Raw genomic sequence first — 20645 nt, forward strand, 5'->3', positions numbered from 1 at the left:
TGACAAATCTGAACAATACACTTGCTTATTCTTTTGTTTATGCAAATCGCATAATGGAACTGTATGTTCACTTCCCAAACACCAAAAATAGTAAGAATGAAGATGTAATAACCCAATAAAAAGAAGAATGTGAAGAGACCATATAAACGGATATTACAACTTCAGAGCAGCTATTGCTTCTGATTTAAAATCAACTCGCAGACCCAATACACGCCTAACCTCTGCTGGAGTTAATCTCCAGGTCATAGGTCCAGAGTTTTCACCCCAGAAATCTAGAATCTCAGAAACCTTTTCTAAATTTAGAATTGTTGCCATTTGAGTAAGACGTGCAAACTTGTCTCTAACAGTTCTCTGTGTCATGGCACTGAAATGGCTTACCAAAGCTCTAGCATCTCGGTCAAGCTGAAGACCACCTAGCTGACTAAATCTTTTCTGCATCATAATGACTTCTAGCCTTTTCACAATGAAGTCAATAATCAAATGAACAAACGTGTCATAATTGTTAGCAGTCATTAGTGGCTGCAGCCATGCCACATTTGACTCAACGGCATGGAGAAGTCTCTGAACCCATGGGTCATTCACCTCATTATCTGCATACTCAGCCTCTGAAAGCTCATAGCTGATTGTTCCTACACTGTCTAATAACGGTCTTATGCGAGGTGTGATGGTTGCCACAAGTTGTTCTATGCCAGCATTCAAAGCTTGCTTGAAAGCATTGCTGCTATCTGCCAACTCAGTCAAACAAGATTTTACCTTTTCTCGATCAGCCGGTGCAGGAAATACCTGCATAAAGTAATTCAGTCAGTTAATTCTGCAATTTTAAAATGATATATACTATTATATAGGCAAAGCAAAGTGCCATAAATTAAAATATGAGCTATAGTTTATGATTCCACAGAGGACCAACCGACAAAGAGCTATATAAATTGAGAGACAATTCTTCAAAAAAATAAATAAATCTGTAACTCTATTCCAGCTACATTCTTACATTTAAAAGTGAAGGGGGAGCAGTTGATGAAGCTAAAGACAAATATTCCATATTTAATTAGCAAACTTGCACCAGTTTAAAATGGAAAAAATCCTTCCCAACAAACACAGTTCTTTGCTATATGGATACATAGAACTATAGATTTCATAATGAGATGAATCAGAGTTCTTTCTGGGGTCATAAAGAATCAGGGCATTAAGCATGTAAGTACTTCTATACCAATATATAAAGGAAATACAACTTTGCATAACTATTTTTGGTCTCTACAATTTTTAGGCCATTTTATCCTTATTCTTAATAATATTAAAGTTGTAACAATAATTAATCCTCTTTAATTATGCATATTAAAACTGACCCACCAACCAAAATTAGGTAACCACCCACTAACCACTTTCCACTTTCATTGGACAATTTTATCTTTAAAGCATTTCTTAAATTTTAAATTTTTCTTTTAACTTATATTATCTTCCCACTACTTTTATATTATTAGTTTTTTTTATCCTCATTTTTTTATTAACTGTATTTAACTTCTATTTTTTTATTATTTAAAAAATTTAGAGAGGCATGGAGTGCCTTTCTTCCCCTATTAGTTCATAAGGTGAAATCAATTCATCAGCATTACAACTTTTTAATTTTTAAACCATACTTCAAATGCATTCCTTGAATCAATCATCTCCATATTTATGTTAACAAAAGAATTGCTACAAATTTGACCATGTATTCATCACAACATTAAGGGGAATTTCATCAATACTTTGAGCATTAAGCATTTAAGTCCATAGTTCATACAGTGCAATCATCAATACTACAATTTTTTAATTTCTATACCAAACTTCAAACACATCCCTCTAATCAAACATCTCCATATTTATGTCAACCAAAGGATTGCTACAAATTTGACCATGTATTCATCACAGCATTCAGGGGAATTAGATCAATACTTAGAGCACTAAGCACATAAGTAAATAGATAGAAATCATCAATACTACAATTTCTGAATTTCTAACGCATACGTTGAGCACATTCCCTAATCAATCATCTCCATATATTATGTCAAGAAAAGTATTACTACAAATTTGACCATGTATTCATCACAACATTCAGGGGACAGTAACATCCTCAATCTGTGATTTTGAAATTGCCAAAATGCAAATCTTGAAATTGGTGTGTTCTATTATACTGTTGTCTTTATATATTTATCCAAGACTTATTTGTACATATCACATAAAACTCTAAACCATGTTATTACAGTTCAGAATTACATACATCCTGCACAAATTAAACAACACAAACTCCACCCACATGCTTATGCCAAAAACAATTGCTCTATTGATTTTCATCATGATTGTCAATAAAAATCAAAATTCTCTTATGAATGATCCATACACTAGCAATCTCAAATTACCTTATAATGGGACCCCAGGCACACCATGCATAGGGAAACAGTACGGCAACCATACTTACTGCTACAATTAATTTCATAATTCAAAATTTAATGAATTTCATCAGTCAGTATAACTGTTACGGTACAAAAAAAAATATAACACTCACCTCAGCACACTGTTCTTCAATTTCATGTTTTAGCTTCAGAACATATTCACTGCTAACATCCATATTATTCAAAGCTGTTGCAATTTCTGTCCCCGTCTTTTGCACGCCAACACCACCAAAGAACAACTTTGCACCAAGGTTTGGCTCTCTAGTTTTGTGCTGCAAGGCTTCATGATATTCATTACCAAGCAAACTACTAGCACCACTCAAAACTGCGACAACAGAACTGATATTGGAAGTGGATATAGCCCTCCGCAGGCAACTTTGCAATACATAAAACACATCATCCACCATAGAAGTGGTAAGGCTGTCAGGCACCTGTTCATCGATCTTTATCGCCTTCCTAACATTCTCCACCATGAAAAATCCCTCCAAAATGACATAAAAGCCTGTTAAATCCTGCGCCACCTTGCTGAAACTGCCACTCCGGAAAGCCTTGGTGGCGCGAGGGAGCAATTCGGGGTCAACAGAAGTAAGTGCTTTGATCTTGGAAATCATGAACTCAGTGTAATCCTCACCAAGCTGCATAAGGTTGAGAATCTCTTCCAAATACAACTCAACCTCCCGTGGATCAGGACCCTCAGGACCTCCTCCAACAGCAAGCAAATTGGTGTTGTGTGCATTTATCTCAGAGGACAACTTAGCCAACTGCCTATACTCCATATACTTGTTCAAAATCACAGAACCGCGAGAATCACACTCCTCCTGAAGCTCACAGATGGCATACACAATACCATCCTCCCCACAAAGACCACTCAAGATCTCACTATTCTCCTCAATCGCCAACACAATGTCCTTAAACAAATTGGTCAAACACCCAACAAAATTCACATTCTGCTGATCCATCATCTCAACCAACTGCTCAAACTCCATCCTCGACCTCATCGCAATCACCTTCTTCAAGTAGCCAACATACACCTGCAAACCCTCCTCCTCCACACCCAGCGGTGTGAAGAGCCGAATGAACCTGAAGAATGATGGATCGAGGTTGAGCATCGTGGCACAAGCTTTTTTAACTCTTAACATAATATATATATATATATATATATATATATATATATATATATATATATATGCACTTTCAGTTTGTAATATTTTTTTACATTGTCATCCAATTAGAAAAATGAAGGTATGCATTATGCCTATTAATTAAAGTAGCTAGCAAATGTAAAAATCGACAAACTCGTCATAGATAACAATTTAGTGTAAAAGTGCTTTACACTCATAGTGCATATACTACTATTTACTCTTATAGATCCATGAGTGAGAACCTGAGAATGGCGGGGTGGTCGCGCTGATCGACGGCGGCGGAGAGCTTCTTCCTTACAATTCCTTCCAACTGCTTCTTGGCGGCCAACAAGCGATCCCTCTGAAGCTGATCGGAGCCGGAATCCTTGTACTGGGCGTCGATCTGGAGGAAGGTCTGGACGTAGCAGGCGGCGGATTCGTAGTCCTCGGCCTCGAGGGCGCGGTGGACGCCTTCGAGGGAGTTGGCGCGTTCCACGATGGCGTCGATGCGGAGGAGCGTGTTGCGGACGCGCGACTGGGCGAGGTCAAGCTCGCGGACCTTGCGGCTGACCTGGTCGGCGAGGTCGGAGGTGGAGGCGACGTTGGAGAGCATATAGTCTGCGTCGGAGTTGACGATGTCGAGGACGTCAGAGGAGCGCTGGAGCTGGAGGAGATGGCGGTCGAGGTCGGTGCGCTGCGACAGAAGCTCGTCGAGTTCAACGTCCACCGCTCTCTGGTGAGCGATGCATTCGTGAAGGAGGCGCGTCATGGCGCCAACGTCGGTGAGGGAACGGACGTATTGAACGGCCTCCGCCGTGCCGAAATCGATGGATCCACCAACGCTGCTCCCGTTTTCTTCGTCGGCGACATTTCCGTTGGCCTCTGGAATAGCACCCATCATCAATCACATTCAGATCAGATCTGAAACAACAACTACAAAGAGACGGACGTTTTTATTTGAGTTATTAGGGGCATTTTATTTCATCCCCAATTTACATGGTAAAAATATATACTTATAAAAGAATATGTACTAAAGTATGTTTAATTATGAGTTATTTTTATAAATTAAATAAATAATAGATAAAATATATAAATATCTTAAGTTCTTTAAGAATTTAATTTTGTTTTGTATAAGAAACATTCTAAAAATATTATTTTGTTCTTTATATGCATAGTCAATTAAAATTAGACTAATGAATATATTAACGAAGAGAGAAAATAAAAATTTTCAAATTAAAAAATAATTAAGAGTATGTGTTATTAATATTAAGAATAATTGATTTAGAAGAAAGTTAATATTACTTCATATAAATTAGTTAATAAATTGTTATTTGAAGAAGAGAAAGATAAAGTTGAATGGATAGATTCGGCTTTTGGACATGGCAGTGATGGCAGCAGCTAATGCCGCGTGATTGGTGAAAGTAGAGGGAGTGCTTATGTTACAATGGCATCTATTAACTCACTTCCACTCCCTGCATCTATTTCATTCATATCTTCTGCCTCTCAAAAGGGAATCGCAGAACGTGATGCAGAAATGTCGCTCGGTGGAACAGTAAAATCTGCGTATGCCATTTTCCATTGTTCTGCTTCTTATTTCTATTCCTTGACTTGTGTCTGATACCCCGTCTGGTCTGGTCTTTCTTGCGTAGAGATTGTTGCAATTTTGCTTGTTTTGGGAGGATGCTCTATGTTCTGGTAACTGGTAAGGCTTTTGGAGAAATTATAAGCTCCTTTTGACCAAACTGAGATTGATGCGAGACGAGAACATTCCTGAATTAGAAAATGTCAGCAAGCAGAGTTGACCTACTGTGAAAAGTCCATTAAAATTGCAATGCTTCACTTGTTGCTGATATGGATGGTGATCCAAAAAAAAAAAATAGTTTTCATGGAGTATCGGTAGTGCGTAAACATTGAACAAGGAAGATTGATGATTGTTTTGGAGTCCCTATTTCTAATCTCGTGAGGTAATGGTGCTATATAAACCAAACTGCAATTTATTAAAAAAAAAAAAAAACAGAGCTACTATAAACTGCAGCTATATTATTCAACCACCAAACTAAAACCCCTACCAATCCCGCTAGCATTCATGGACTCATCAGCTCCACCATAACCTACTTTGCCAAGTAAAACACATTGCAAGGAATTTTACAACATATGAAGGTGCAGCCTAATTTGCAAATGGGCATAAAGGCAATATTCAAAGAAGAAAGAACTTCCAATCTGGCTCTGCTTGCCATAGTCCTCCTCCACACACGAGTCACGACATACCAGATTAAACCGTTTAGCATTCACAACCAAAACCAATACAGTTTGTCTTCACTGCCTCAAACCGCCTGCATACCATGGCCAGCCTCAGAGTCAATGGAGGAACAAGGGAGCACTGATCACAACAAAAGAATTATAATACTCAGGGTCCGATATTGGTGGACTCTTGAACTAAAATTCGGGTTGAAATTCTTTTAGCAAAACTTATAATTTTTTTTTTACTTCTTTTGGGTAACTATTTGTAAATATTATAAACCTGTTCCCCAATTTTCCCGGACTTAACACCAACCATGGATTTTATTTATGCCAAATAAATGGTTATAAATTAAAAGTGCTCATACTTGCCTAAATAATATGCTGGCTTAGAAATCGGATATCTTATTATAAAAGCTGTACACAATCTCAACTATTTATTGTGGACTTGCATTCTGATTCTGCAATCAATACTGATCTAAATATTTTGCATGCTCTACAACATTTCCTGATTCCTGATACGCATGCAGAAGTTATTCTAAAGCCCTTAATCGTTATATAAGTGGTACTTGTGCAGTATGCAAGTGGTGTTGTTCAATTAAGAATTAGTTATCGAAATAGATGCAACTTCAGTTACTTCACACCTCACAGATACAACATGGATGACAAAAGCATACTTGTAAGTTGCAAGTCCTACAGACATTTTACTAAGCTCTTGACCTGGCTCGTATCTTCCTAATCAAGTAGTTCTCTAAACCAATGCCAACATCCACAATTCTAGTATGCCCTTTTATTTCAATCTTGAGAACTTCCTCCAAAGCACCACTGATTTTCCCATCATCATCCACTTCACATATTACAGGCATTATGGCCATCCAAGTATCCAGATGAGGAGCTTCCCCATGCTCTAGTGCCTTGGTGAGGACTCCACAAGCATCCTCTACCCTACCAACATTGCAAAACCCCTTCACCAAGGCGTGAACAACAGCAAAATGAGGAGAAAAATCTATGGACAACATTTCCTCCACATACTTACTAGCCTCATCAAGCATTCCCATGTCACACAAACCACTCACCAAAGTACGATACGACACGAGATTAGGCAAACACCCATTGGCCCTCATGTCAGTGATAACCTTGCAAGCATCATGAGCACGCCCTTCTCTACAGAAGCCCAATATAACAGTATTATAATGAACTATATCAGGATTGCACCCTTTGACCTTCATCCTACAAAGAAGCTTGTAAGCCTCCCTGAGCTTCTTCTTCCTACACAAACTATTCAACAAAGTGGTGTAAGTCAAAGAATCCGGAACAAAACCTTTGTTCAGCATATCCTCCAAAAGATCAACAGCTCCATTCACCTGGCTCTTCCTACACAAGGCCTGCATCAAAATCCGGTAAGACTCGATATCCGGAACAAGATCTCTCTTAAACATTTTGTTGAACAGAGAATAGGCAACGCTAATGTCCCCGTTGAGACAGAAGGCGCGCATGAGAATGTTGTAGGACTTGGTGTCGGGTTCCACGCCGTACCTGTGAGCATCCTTGAAGAGATAGAACGCGGGACGAATGAAGTTGCGGTGGGAAACGAGAACCTCGAGAATGCGGTTAAGGTGTTTGGGGAGAGGCTTGCAATTGAAGTGGAGAATGGTGTAGAAGGAATTGAGGGCTTTGTCGGGCAAATCGGCCTCGGCGTAGACTTTGATAAGGTAAGTGAAGAGGGTGGGAGTGATGGGGTGAGAATCGAATTTGAGGCGACGGAGGAGATCGTCGAGGAGAGAGAAGTGTTTGGAGCGACCCAACTTGAGAAGGAGGATGAGGTAGCTGGAGTAAGTGTGGCGGAACTTGGGTTGGCGAGAGGCTAAGTCGAAGATTTCTTTGGCCAGAAGAGGGTCTGATTGGGAGGCTATTAGCTTCTGGACTCGAGTTGGTGACCCGAATGGGGTGTTGCCGCTGTTGCAGCTGGAGGAGTGGGAAGCTTCTTGTTGCTTCTGCCTATACAAGTAAAGGGGTTGCCATGGATTCAACGATGTTGGTCCTGAAGACGAGATGCGATTGGAAGCAACGCTGATTAGGGTTTTGGACCGAACAAATGCTCTATGCATCTCTTCGCTTTCCCTGGAAAGGGGACAGGCCAACAATGGGTTCCTTCTTTTACTTGCTTTTCTGCTTAAGAAAATACTCACATTCTTCTCAACCATTTAAATTTAATCTCTTAATGAACAATAAAAATTTAATGATAATTTAGTTTCTAACTTTAATAGTTATCTAATAGGTATTCTAAACGCCCGTGTTTTTCAAATATTAACTTATAATTTTTTAGTTTTTATATATATATATATTTTTATTTTTATTCTTCATATATTTATTTTTTTTGTCTTTTTTAAATAAATAATAATTTTATTATTTTTTTTCATTTTATAGTTTTCAATTACTTTAACAGTTAATTTTATAGTTAAACATAACATCAATATTAAATTGATAGTTAAAAAATATAATTTATTATTAAATTGATCCATAAATATTACAACTTAATAATAAAATTTTCTTATAGATTTAACAACATAACTAATATATTATATTTTTTTAGACATTTAAAAATTAAAAATTTATTTTTCATCTTAAAGATGAATTCATTCCTGTACTCTCGAGATAAATTCAGCTATTAACCCAAATATTTAATTTAATCATCGCTAAAGTTTTTTCCCTCCAGTAGAGTGTAGCCTTAAGTGCCTATTGCTCGAGTAAATGAACTTGAAATCATTATTGGAATAGAGGCAGTGGTGGAGAGTGATGCATAATATTTAGGCCTTCTTTTATGACAGGTGGAAAGAAATTTCAAGTTTTAATTTTGTTCGAGATTGTGACTAGAAAAAGTTCAAGAGTGGAAGGGAAAAACTTTGTCTAAAATGAGAGAGGTCTTTGATTAAATTTGTGGTCCAAACTCCAGTCTCCAATCTATGTATACGTATATGTCATAGGTGTTGTTTGTAATTGTCACACTCTTTACGTAGTTAGGTTGATCTTGTTGAAATTTTTTATATATTGAGGTGGAAATGTTGAGAAACAAAATATTCATTTGGTTGCAGGATGCAAAGATATCCTCCTAACAAGGTGCAATATGATGAAAAGAGGTATTGACTATTGAGTGAGTATTGACTTGAACATACACTATATGTTGTGGAGAAGAAGAAGAAGAAACAGTGCTTCATGCACTCCCGTCAAAAAAATGGCCTGGTTTGCCTCTCATTTTAGTATATATTCACATAATCAAGCATTGAGCATGACATGTGAGCTTTCCATAGGCGATATGACATCATAGGAATCAACATGCAATTCCTTCATAAAACAAATTAAACTTTTTTTCTGTCTTCAACAAGAAGAATCTGATACGAGCTTTCTTTAAATTACGAATGATATAAACTTTATACTTGGCGTCCGCCTGAAGTAAGCAAAGTTAAAGCATACTTCTTCTATTTTGGAAATGGCGAGATGTAGTCGTCAAAAAAAAAAATTGAATCCCAACTATATTGAGCTTCCAGGGGACGAGAGCAGGTTTGGTGAAGAATTGAACAACTAAATACTCCAAAAAAATCTTGTTGGGTTTGGCTTAATCCTTTGAGGCCATGGTAGCACTAGGAAAAGTATTGCTTATTCCTGTCTCCTTCAAACCAAAACCTGCTAAAGCCAAATGTTTGCATTGGCTTTTGAGGATAAAAAAATAGTAGTAAAATATTATTAACCATCAATCATGACAAATGCACCAATTAATTATGTAATAATAGTGGACAGTAAAGTATTGTTCTCACCGAGAATTATGACAAGTACCAATTAATATCAAATAAAATTATTCCAGTAAAAAAAATCAAATAAAATTATCGAAGCAAATTAAAAAATCATATAAATCGCACAAAAATCACAGAGAAGAGAAGAAACAATAACCTATAAATGATTAAGGTATGAAACCTACTAAAGCCAAATATTTTTTCATTAGGTTTGATATGGATATAAAAAGATAGTATAACCGCATACTACGGCAAGTGTATTAGTGGTGTTAATTTTCTTTTGTTGGAATATTAGTCATGTTAAATGGATAATAGTTGTTGAAAGATAATAGTTGTTGAAACATAAGTGTAAAGTGAAATTTCATATCGAATAGAAATAAAAAAGTTAAATTTTGTATAAATAATGAAAAAAAATCATAAATCTAACTCTTAAGATATATCAGTGTGATATCAAATTTACTTATCTAATTGTTCATAATTTATTGGTGTAAATTTTATTAATATTTATCCTTGATTTTCTAACAATAATGGAGAGTAAAGTATTGTAACAAGAACCAATTAATACCGGGTAGGAATCCCTTTCCTCTTCACCACAAGCAACAACTCAGTCTTTTAAAATCCAATTCTTGTGTTTGTAATTTGAATTTTTTTAATTTAAATTAAGCCTAATTTCTAAGGTCAAAATTTCTTTTCCCAAATGAATTAGTGTACCTAATCCTTAATTAATATATCTAACCTAGTTAAGTGATGAGCACAAAGATTCGATTCCTAAGAATTCATATATTTAATGTTGTATTTCTAGGTACACTCAAACATCAACTTACAAGTTACAAGTAAGCCCGCCCAATTTGTAGAATATTTTCGTCAATGAACGGGTACAACAACGGTGACACTTCAGAGTATTTTTAATGGTGACATTTACCAAAATTTCTTAACCAGTTACAGTTTTAAAAACAAACTATTGTTCTTATAATTAAAAATATAGCCAGGAACACACCTTTTGGACACACTTCTTTAAGTATATTATCTTATATGGGTTAATATTTATTAAAAATTACAAAATTTTATGTTTTCATTCTATTTAATGATTCTTTTTATTTATTTTATAATTTCATTCAATTTTAATTAATAAAAATATATTAATAGGAGTATGTTAGAAACACAAACACTTTTCTAATTAAAATATATGGAATTAATTCCATCACTTTTATCTAGAATTAATCAAGTAATCTTTAAAAAATGAAGTAATAAAGTGCTTAAATAAAATTAAGTCAGACGTTTTTTTCAAATGGGGTACAAAGTAAAATAAAAAGAATTGACCCAAAAATGGTCTTAATAAACTCTTTGTACAAAGTCTAACAAATAACGATCGTTAGTATCTCACAAAACATGTGGTACAACTCTTCCAAAGATTTTTGGGAGCGGAGAGAAAGCACACTTGTCCATTGTCCAAGGTGGGATAAGTTGTTGGATATTCGCGAGTAAGGCTAAATTTGTCATCCTCTTGTATATTTTAAATTTTAAGTAAACTATTACACAGATTAAATCATTATATTTTCTTTTTCTGCATTTTAGCCGTGCCCGCTCAACATGATTTTATTATGTCTTTGAGCGTGATGATTAGTTCATTCGAAGATTTGATTAAGTAAATAAGTACATAATCAAGTAAGTAATATAATTTAAATAACATTAAAAAAAAGTCACTTTAGAATACAAATACAAAAGACCTTTAAACATTTCATATATATTTAAAGTAGATTAAGAAATTTAAGCATTTTTGTTATATCCAAATAAATGGTTTTTTACCAAACAATTTGTCTCATTGAAGAAACCATAACGGGACCACTAATGAGATTTTGGCAAGAAACGATTTGCACATTTGTTTGTCAAGTGAGTCAATTTCAACACAAAAAGTCAAATAGAAGGTGGACAAGGGTTACGTAGATTCAGTTAGAAGTTGGGCGAAAAAAAGAAAAAAAGTGGTAGGAGAGACAAATGTGAGAGAGCATGATTGAAGAAAAAGATGCGGTGGTGGGAGAGCCACAGAATCAGGAACGTTCCACGTGTCAAAGTGGACACCAGGAGCTCCGAAATGTGGTAGCGCATTAATGACGTGGCATTCCTGGGCAAAATAAATATCTAATTGGCTGAGTGGACCCATGGCGGAGAATGGGACACGTCTGCACTCCGCTGTTTTGACGGAATGGAGTGAGAGTCATGAGATTCACATGACAAGATATTTTCTAGGATTTTCGCGGTTGAAGGCCGTTTCAAAATTGCGAAATTCTCTCTCTCTCTCTCTCTCTCTCTCTCTGCCTCCACTCAATTCAGCCAACTTTTCAGATATTTTCACTGCTCAACTTAAGACTAAGCATGAGGTGCCTTTTCCTTCTTCTTTCTTTTCTTGGCCTCCAATTAGGGCTTTGACATTTCTTGCTGTTATAGTGTGGTGTTTTGATTAATGCAGCCGCAACTTGTTTGAAAATGGGTCTAGTGGCGGCTGACAAGGGTTCGATGCAGACCCAAGAGGAACAGAGCGACAATGCCTCCGCTGTTCAGTGGGAACGCTTTCTGCCTCGGATGGTGCTTCGGGTCTTGCTTGTCGAAGCTGATGATTCTACTCGACAGATCATTTCTGCACTTCTCCATAAATGCAGTTACAAAGGTTCTTTTCTTTTCTTCTTTAAATATGTTTCTGAAGGAAATAAAAACCACCTTTCTTTCCTCTTAAACATGTTTAATAATAGAACACAAGTAGTTAATTCAATAACAACGTTTTCAAAAATTCACTTCTCCTTCAACGAGGAAAGCAGCGTTTCCTGTTTTTGAGGTCATTCCACATCGAACTGCATTTTTTGTTATCCATGCATGTAAAGTAGAATCGTGGAGAAAAACATTGAGGCTATGTATGTATCTCTAACGTCATCAAATTGCTTCATCACAAATATAGTAATTGGTAAGTCAAACATAACAGCAACAAATGGATAAAACCCCAACAGCGTTATTTTCGAGAGACGAGGATCAAGGTAACGGCACTCGTTAATCAGGGGAAAGGAACGGTTGGAGAGGGTTTCTGAACTTACAGTTTTAGAGGTTTGATCTAACTGGCTATCAATCTGGTTTGATCCACTTACAGCTTTATGTGGTCGTTTTCCAGCATGCCCAGCTTAGCCAAGTAATTCACGCGTGCATTAGCTGAAGAACATGATCCACCTTCACTTTGTTATGAGAAAATCAATCTTCAAAATGACCTTTCGACCTAGAAGCTTAATTTAAGTTAAAAAAAAAAAAAAAACTAATCACAGTGCACATGCACTAAATAATGTTTTTTAATTAAATATTATGGGTAGCTTTGCTCATGAAAATGTGTGGTGTTTGATTTATGTATTGCGTAGTGTAGGCACTGTATATGTTAATTCCTTCCAAGCTAGTGTGTGAAAGATAAATTTATCTTTAAGCTCAAGATGCTTATGAACTTCTTAATGGTAATTTTTACATGCAGTTGTCGCATTTTGTGACGGCTTAAAGGCATGGGAGACATTGAAGAACAAACCATCTGACATAGATCTCATATTAACAGAAGTGGATTTGCCATCAATATCTGGATTCTCACTTCTTACTTTAATCATGGAGCATGACATTTGCAAAAACATTCCCGTCATAAGTATGTGTTGACTTGGTACTGTGTAGCCTTAATTATTAGTAGTTAGATGTGGCTAATGGACTCAAATTTGTCTCAACTCCTTATGGTTTTGCAGTGATGTCTTCTCATGATTCCGTTAGCATGGTACTCAAATGCATGTTAAAAGGTGCAGCTGATTTTCTTATAAAACCTGTTCGCAGGAATGAGCTAAGAAACTTGTGGCAGCATGTATGGAGAAGGCACGCCGTATGTCATATGCTTCAATTTTATTCTGGCAACCTTCTGATGTTTCTTTTGTCTGTTAGTAACTTATATTTACTTTTCTTATTTTAATTTTATATTTTTTATACAGATAAGCAGGCCTCCTCAAAATTTTACACTACCAGAGATTGAAATTGGTTTTGCTGCAGAAAACCATGCTGCAAGCAATGACTCTAGTGGTTCTGTGGCTTCTACAGCAAAAAATGGTGAATGCAGCGAGAAAACAAGTGAGGCTCAAGTAAGTTTTTCCTCCCCTGGCCCCTAAACCTTCACTGGAATGTTAGATATGTCAATTTCTCAGATTTCAGCGTGTTAGGTGTGAAACAGCGGTTAACTTTTAATTGTCCTGATTTAATTTCTGAAGTTTTATCTACACTTTCATTGCTTGACCTGAGAAACATACAAAGACATAAACCTAGGATCCCTTGTACAATATGATGCCAATCTTCTCCCAACTAGGGAAATTTTCCTTTCTAGGTTAGGCTGGCTTCATGAAACTTCACATAGAAACTGCATGTTTTGCCAACTCCTGTGCAGAGCACTTGTACATCGCCATTTTTGGAAGCTGAGAGTACATACTTGGAAAATATGCAGGATATATCGCAGCTGAAGAGGTCTTCAAATTTGAGCAATATTGACACGGTGAAGCATGAAAATTCTACCAAATGTGAAAGGGAATCAGATAAGCATAATGATGAAGCTGGAGGTGTGCAACTTTCTTTTATTTCTTACTTTTGCTCAAATTTTTTACCCTTATTTTGTTTCTTAGTGACAGTTAGCTTGTATTGCAGAGAAATCACTGTTTGTATCAGAAGATTCAAGGTGCAACAAAACTTTTAAACCAACAGGTTTAAGGCTAGGTCAAGGCTATGAATGCTGTGAAACGAGAAATCAAGATGTAGTTCTAAAAATAGAGTTGATCAAATCCAATCCTGAAATTAATACAGATATTCATGGATGCAGTGATGAACTGGTAGATCCTTATACTGGGGCCATTGACTTGATTGCTACATTCAAGAATCTTCCAAAGAGCACTGATGAAAAATGTAGTTTCAGTAGTGGTAACACTGCCAAGTTTGATTTTGATACACAATTGGAACTTTCTTTAAGAAGAAGAGATTTTCCTGGAAGCTCATGTAAAGCTGCATCTGAGGAAAGGCAATTATTGAACCATTCAAATGCTTCTGCCTTTTCTAGGTGAGTTCACTATTTGGTTGTGATTTTTTAATTCTTATTGAAGTATTGAAGATTGGTGTTGTACAAAGCTTTCCTTGTTCTAACAAAGTAACATTCAGCAAAATGAAGTTTATCTTTGGTTTCTATAATTTGTTTTATACATCTTCTTTCTAGTGTCTTTCTTATTTTTGCTTATGTTGTTCTACATGTCGGACTAATGGTGTTAAAAGCTGACTAAATGGTGATATCATATGGACTAAAACAATTGACACCAGATATATTGTTGTGTTTTATCCTCAGTCATCAGCAACTTAAATAGTACTTCACAAAATTTGAAAGCCTGAATTTTTTTTGGAGGAGGGGAGGAGGGTGTGCTGACCTATACATAACTGTACTTTTTCTCTAGGTCAAGAAATCAGTATCAATTCTTGCATTCCAAAGCATGTTTGCTATTGCACTTCTCAAAAATACGTTAGAGAATTTCTGATGTGATAAAATCCTTATCTGCAGGTATAGTAGTAGTAAGTTGTTGCAGCCCCTTTTTCCAACACCATCAACTATCTCTGCTAAATTAACAAATTCCAGTCTGAGTTCTCATGAATCCCATAAATTCTCAGAAAATGCATCTACTTCTCATCAATATGGTGGAAAAAATCAAAATCAGGAGAAAATTATCACTCCAGTCATTGGTCAGTCTGGACAAGTTGATCCAAAATTACCAAACAGTCAACTTGGATATTTTCCTGCTACAGGGGTTACTTCTGATCACAAGTCTACAGGAAATGGAAATGTCTTCCCTTCTATGCTTTATGCAGAATCAGGTGTCCATCCCATATGGACTCCAAAATCAGTGTGCCAGAAAGAAAGTTCTCCATTTCCCACAATCACTTCATCCCAGTCCAATCCTCAAAGTCACAACTCAGAATGTCATCTCTGGTCGGAAGATTCAACCCATGCTTCTGATAAAAATTTAAATGATCAAATTAATTTGGATTGTGAGACACATGACTCTCCTGATGCTAGTCAGAGTGCTGGTACTAGTTTTTTCCACGACACAGCAAATCATAATAGTAGCGGTGTATACAGAAGCATGGGCTGCAGAAGTGATGGAAATGCTACTTCAGCTAAGGTAGCCAAGGAGAGCCATGGAAGTTTTATTGATAGTGGTCACTGCAGTTATGATGGATTCATAGGGACAGATTCTCATCGCACAAGCCACCGAGAAGCAGCTCTGACAAAGTTTCGACTGAAGCGGAAAGACAGATGCTATGAGAAAAAGGTATTGCAACCGTGCTATCACTGCTTCTGAAAGAGTTACTCTGAAAATATTTATGGTAGTAGCTCTAAGGGTAAATGTATAATCGGGGCATCATGCAATTACTTGGTGCCATGTATTCCTGAAATTACCAGAATTTAGGATTTGAAACTTCATTAATTTATGATTAATGCAATCAGTGGTTTTAGTCAATTTGGAAAGTCCTGTAGCATATTTTTAAAATCTCACCATGTTGAATCTGGTTAGTTTCTTGTCTTAGTTGCTTAGACATACATATTTGGAAGATTCTTTCAAATGCTCATTATTCAAATTTCTTGCACAGGTGCGATATCAAAGCCGGAAGAGATTGGCAGAGCAGCGCCCCCGGGTGAAAGGGCAGTTTGTTCGCCAAGTACAAGATGATCATCCAGTAGCAGATGTGGGTGGTGGTTCCTGAAATTGTTTTGTTTCAAGTTACCTTCATCATTGAATTACAGTCTGACTTCCAAATCTGATTTGCCTTTCTCGACAAGGATTAACTGTAGGGTCTAGTTTGTCTGGTGAAATTATGTTTCCTCTTAGCGTTGTTAGTATTTTCTTCTGGCTTGTTATATTGGCTGTTTCTTAGAATGTAGGATTGTAAGTATTTTGTAGGTTTGTTTTGAAGTTTTGATTTTACCTCGTGTATATGCTTTCTTGATTGAATACTAATATAGGGCTACTATCGTTATATAGGCAGTATGCTTGTGTCTTGAAAGATTGAATTTTTATTTTTTTTTATCTCGGCAAGCATCTCTGGTTTGCAAGCAAACGATCTTTTTTTAATCTTTACATTGATCATTTGAGCATCCTTTTAGTTGCACTATCCAGAGAATCTAGTTAACATCAGTGTATTGGCAATATGTATGAGATTCGCAGTAGTCACTACTTAAGACTCCTGGAACATTGCACGTTGAAACTATTGGCCTCTGAAGTTCCCTTATGATTTGTAAAAGTACTTGTATGTTATGGGGTCATGGTCCCCCCTGACCGTTCATGTACTTCACTTTTCTTTTTCCTGATTCCTCTCTTTCTACGTGTTTCATTAATTCCATCTGAAATGATCGCCAAGCGTGTTAACTAAACGCAGAGTGTTAGTGAGATGTACTCCAGAAAGCATTTTCTAGGCTTGTTGGAACTTGGAGAACACTTGGTTCCGGTTGCAAATACATCCATATCCATATATTATACAAGAGTAATCCTAGATGAAAACAGGGCAGCGGTTTTGCACCGAATGCATAAATAGTGTGAACAAGCGTGATGTGTATAATTAAATTGTATGTGACGCGTGCATACCAGTTGTGGGACAAACAGTATGAAGAGTTTGCTGTAGGATCTGACGAGGCATATGGTCCAATCGGAACCAAACATTTGTATAATGGAAGTGAAAACACATAATCACTTGTTATCTCATCTCTCTTTCATTGCATGCATAAACTGTTCATTTTTCTAGTCTAAGCTTATCCATATGTCGGCCAAAGGAGTCAAATTGAGCCACATCTCATTCTTTAGTTTTTGTTTCCTCCTCTACTTTTGTTTTCTTAGGTGCTTCATTTATTTTCGAGATAATTTTTTTTTAAAGCATCATCACCTGCCCCACATGCCAAAATAAAAAAAGGAAATTATTCTCTGTTTTTAAACACAAACTGCAAAAGGAAAGGGTGAACTTTGTTGGTTCCACATTCGATTTTCATTATAGGTTTGACTATTGGTATCATCTGACATAAGCAGCATGAAAGCTAATTGTATAGCTTACATGTGAAGAAATTAAATGAGGCACTTGATTTAATTAAACTTAAGATTTTATATTGTTACTAATGAATTAGTATTGGTTTATCTTTTGTTTTGGGGATAGCTAATTATAGGATATAATTATTAATAATATATTTTTATACTTTTATTTTTATTATGGAACGAAATTTTATGTTAAACATTGTAAATAGCTTGTATTTACTTTTCTATATAGGAGTCATTATGAGATTTCATCTTTCGTCAAAAGACAACCTTGCACATACAGTGTAGATGCAATTTTTTCTATGGAAGATTTTACGTTTGTCTGATAGGAAAGAAAGAAATAGAGTAGATAATTAAAATGTACATTCACTGACTTATATACTTAGTATAGTAAGAGATAGAAAAAAGAAAAGTGAAAAGTATAATAATATAAGTAATGTAAAATCAAAAGAAGAAGAAAAGAAAATAGAGTGAAAGAGATATAAAAGTGCTCCTATAGCAAGTGACCCAAGTCCAACTCTCCTTTGTGACATTGGTGATCTTACGACAGCATCTTTCGCCAAGAGTTACACGATTAAAGTAGTTAATGTAGAAAAGAGAAAGAGCTGCCTAAACAAACAAATGCCATATATATACAAAAAGAAGAAAAAGAGACCCGGCAACACGTGTATATATGCAAAAAAATGTGAAGTGAAGTAAAATTATGTAACAGTTTCCTCGTAGATTCCTCTCCTATATTGACCTCCCATCTCTCTTAAACAAACACACAGCGACATAGCAAAATACTAAAAAATGTCAAAGGACAAAGTTTCCGGTGATCCAAGACGCGCAGTGTGCACAGGCATCACCATCTTCCTCCTCTTAGCCGGCGTCACTCTCCTAGTCCTCTGGCTGGTCTACCGTCCCCACAAGCCGCGCTTCACAGTAATCGGCGCCGCCGTCTACGACCTAAACACCACCACCCCACCGCTGATGTCGACCACCGTGCAGTTCTCCGTCCTCATAAAGAACCCGAACAGGCGTGTCTCCATTTACTACGACAGGTTCTCCGCCTTTGTCTCGTACAGGAACCAGGCCATAACGCCGCAGGTTCTGCTGCCGCCTCTGCACCAGGAGAAGCGAAGCTCGGTGTCGGTGTCGCCGGTGATGGGAGGCACGGCGCTTCCGGTGTCGGTGGAGGTGTCTGACGGGCTGGCGGTGGACGAGGCTTATGGGTTGGTGGGTCTGAGGCTGATATTTGAGGGCAGAGTGAGGTGGAAGGCCGGGGCCATCAAAACTGCGCACTATGGACTGTACGTTAAGTGCGATGTTTTGATGGGTTTGAAGAAAGGGTTGGTGGGTCAAGTTCCTCTCCTGGGAGTTACACCCTGCCATGTCCATCTATGATTATCATTTATATAATATCTGGTTTTGTTTCTGCATGTCTGTAATAATGTTATATATTGTGAGTTTGCATTTGGCCACTGGGGTGTACGTGGAGTCCATGCTTGTGAGTTTGAACGCAGGGTGTAAGGCATCGTCCACAAATTTCTATGCTTTTGTTCTATCCCTTTTTCACTCCTTTCTTGATATATATTTATTTACAAGGGAAAAAGAAACTGTAACTTATTTGTAGGCAATGTGTGAATGGATTAATCGATTTTGTCCTAACAGAAGAAATTAATTGATATCAATTCAAGTTTGTATAAACCGCTTAAATCTAATTTAATTAATCCATTTTAACAAACTAAAGTAAACGCTACACTCAACATTTTCATTTCTCTTCATAACCCCACACACACGAAGCACGCTTTAGAACTTATTTGGTCCACACTTTAACATTTGCATCAATTGTTACCTTATAATAAAATCCGTTAAGTTAATGCAGTAAAGTAGTTCCACCGATGAATTGCTCTGTTGCTTATATGCGGTTTTTAGAAATTCGCATGGTTCCTCCGCTTATGAGATGATCAAATAATTGATGAATAATTAATTATTCTTTTTTATTTATCTATTTTAAACAGTAGACGAATAACGAAATATAATTAATATCTTTGTTTTATTTATTATTTTTTTAACTTTCTAAAACGACTTTTATTCTTTCTTTCATTTATGATAAGTATATAAGATATTTAACAATTATTTTCCACGTCTCTTTTATTTGTTGTTAAGGTTATAGCACACATATTAATAAAGGTGATTTATTTATTTATATGTGTTAAAATTATTTCAAATTTCTTAATATGTCTCATATCCCTCTTATTTATTATTTAATATTTTAAAATTTATTATTTCTCCTTTTATGAGATATAATTAAGAAACTGAAAATTAATATATACTTTTATATTTTAAATATAAGTTCACATATTGAATGATAATATTTTTAAAAATTTTATTCAACGAGAACATTTTTAGAATTTTTATTAAATTAAATTAAATATTTATAAAAATTATTATCACGCTTGTTGAGTCACATGTCATATAATAATATCATGTACTGAACATTTTATTTTAGTTTGTAATTTTTTATTTCTTTCATATATGCTTCTTAGTTTTAATTTTAAATTTGATTTGATTTAACAACTAGTCCTAAAAAATTATTTTTTTCCATCTCAAATCACTTTTCTTTTTTTCATTATCCGTATACTTGATTTTTTTAACTACTTATATCTTTTAACTATCATTTTCATCTTTATTTTTAAATTATATTTTGATATATTTTTTAAAAAATTATCAATAATTAAAAATAATCTTGTATCAAAATATAAATATTTTTTATAAATCTAAGAATATAATTTATATGTTAGAAAATATTTGTTCACTAAGAATTTTAATTATAATATTTTTTTTTTCAAAAGCTACAAATGAAAAGAAATGGAAATAATAGATAAAGATGAAAGTATAATTAAAAAGAGAAAAAAAGATTATATATCTGCAAAAAGTTTTATACAAATATTTAATCATTTTATGATAAGTTTATTGACT

General features: G+C 35.7%; 3 protein-coding genes across 5 annotated transcripts; 2 read left to right on the forward strand and 1 right to left on the reverse strand.

Moving 5' to 3' along the window:
* Positions 1 to 88: 88 nt before the first annotated feature.
* On the reverse strand, positions 89 to 7963 carry LOC100778820 (conserved oligomeric Golgi complex subunit 4-like). The gene is given in 5 exon segments (XM_014774061.3): positions 89 to 783; positions 2540 to 3506; positions 3811 to 4468; positions 6017 to 6036; positions 6506 to 7963. Coding segments are annotated over 5 exon segments (3663 nt in total). The 5' UTR covers positions 7894 to 7963; the 3' UTR covers positions 89 to 153.
* Positions 7964 to 11792: 3829 nt separating this feature from the next.
* Positions 11793 to 16646, forward strand: LOC100779346 (two-component response regulator-like APRR5). 3 transcript variants are annotated; one of them, XM_006577292.4, is made up of 9 exons: positions 11793 to 11951; positions 12041 to 12238; positions 13076 to 13237; positions 13332 to 13462; positions 13569 to 13715; positions 14015 to 14183; positions 14269 to 14674; positions 15164 to 15932; positions 16252 to 16646. In XM_006577292.4, the coding sequence occupies exons 2-9, from the start codon at positions 12058 to 12060 to the stop codon at positions 16363 to 16365; spliced, it is 2079 nt and encodes a 692-aa protein (XP_006577355.1). In that variant the 5' UTR covers positions 11793 to 11951; positions 12041 to 12057; the 3' UTR covers positions 16366 to 16646. The 3 variants fall into 3 exon arrangements, with proteins under 3 accessions (XP_006577355.1, XP_006577357.1, XP_040870188.1); XM_006577294.4 differs by having other exon boundaries at positions 14072 to 14183; XM_041014254.1 differs by lacking the exon at positions 11793 to 11951 and having other exon boundaries at positions 11960 to 12238.
* Positions 16647 to 18159: 1513 nt separating this feature from the next.
* Positions 18160 to 19279, forward strand: LOC100792483 (NDR1/HIN1-like protein 12). The gene has a single exon (XM_003521778.4). The coding sequence runs from the start codon at positions 18474 to 18476 to the stop codon at positions 19065 to 19067; it is 594 nt and encodes a 197-aa protein (XP_003521826.1). The 5' UTR covers positions 18160 to 18473; the 3' UTR covers positions 19068 to 19279.
* Positions 19280 to 20645: the final 1366 nt, after the last annotated feature.

The sequence above is a fragment of the Glycine max genome, chromosome 3 (genome assembly GCF_000004515.6).
Source record: "Glycine max cultivar Williams 82 chromosome 3, Glycine_max_v4.0, whole genome shotgun sequence".
NCBI lineage: Eukaryota > Viridiplantae > Streptophyta > Magnoliopsida > Fabales > Fabaceae > Glycine > Glycine max.

Bases quoted from the DNA above. Each gene is read 5' to 3' on its own strand.
- LOC100792483 (XM_003521778.4), top strand. From the start codon at position 18,474: ATGTCAAAGGACAAAGTTTCCGGTGATCCAAGACGCGCAGTGTGCACA.
- LOC100779346 (XM_006577292.4), top strand. From the start codon at position 12,058: ATGGGTCTAGTGGCGGCTGACAAGGGTTCGATGCAGACCCAAGAGGAA. The intron at 12,239-13,075 runs GTTCTTTTCTTT...TTTTACATGCAG, and splicing joins CCATAAATGCAGTTACAAAG to TTGTCGCATTTTGTGACGGC. The intron at 13,238-13,331 runs GTATGTGTTGAC...ATGGTTTTGCAG, and splicing joins CAAAAACATTCCCGTCATAA to TGATGTCTTCTCATGATTCC.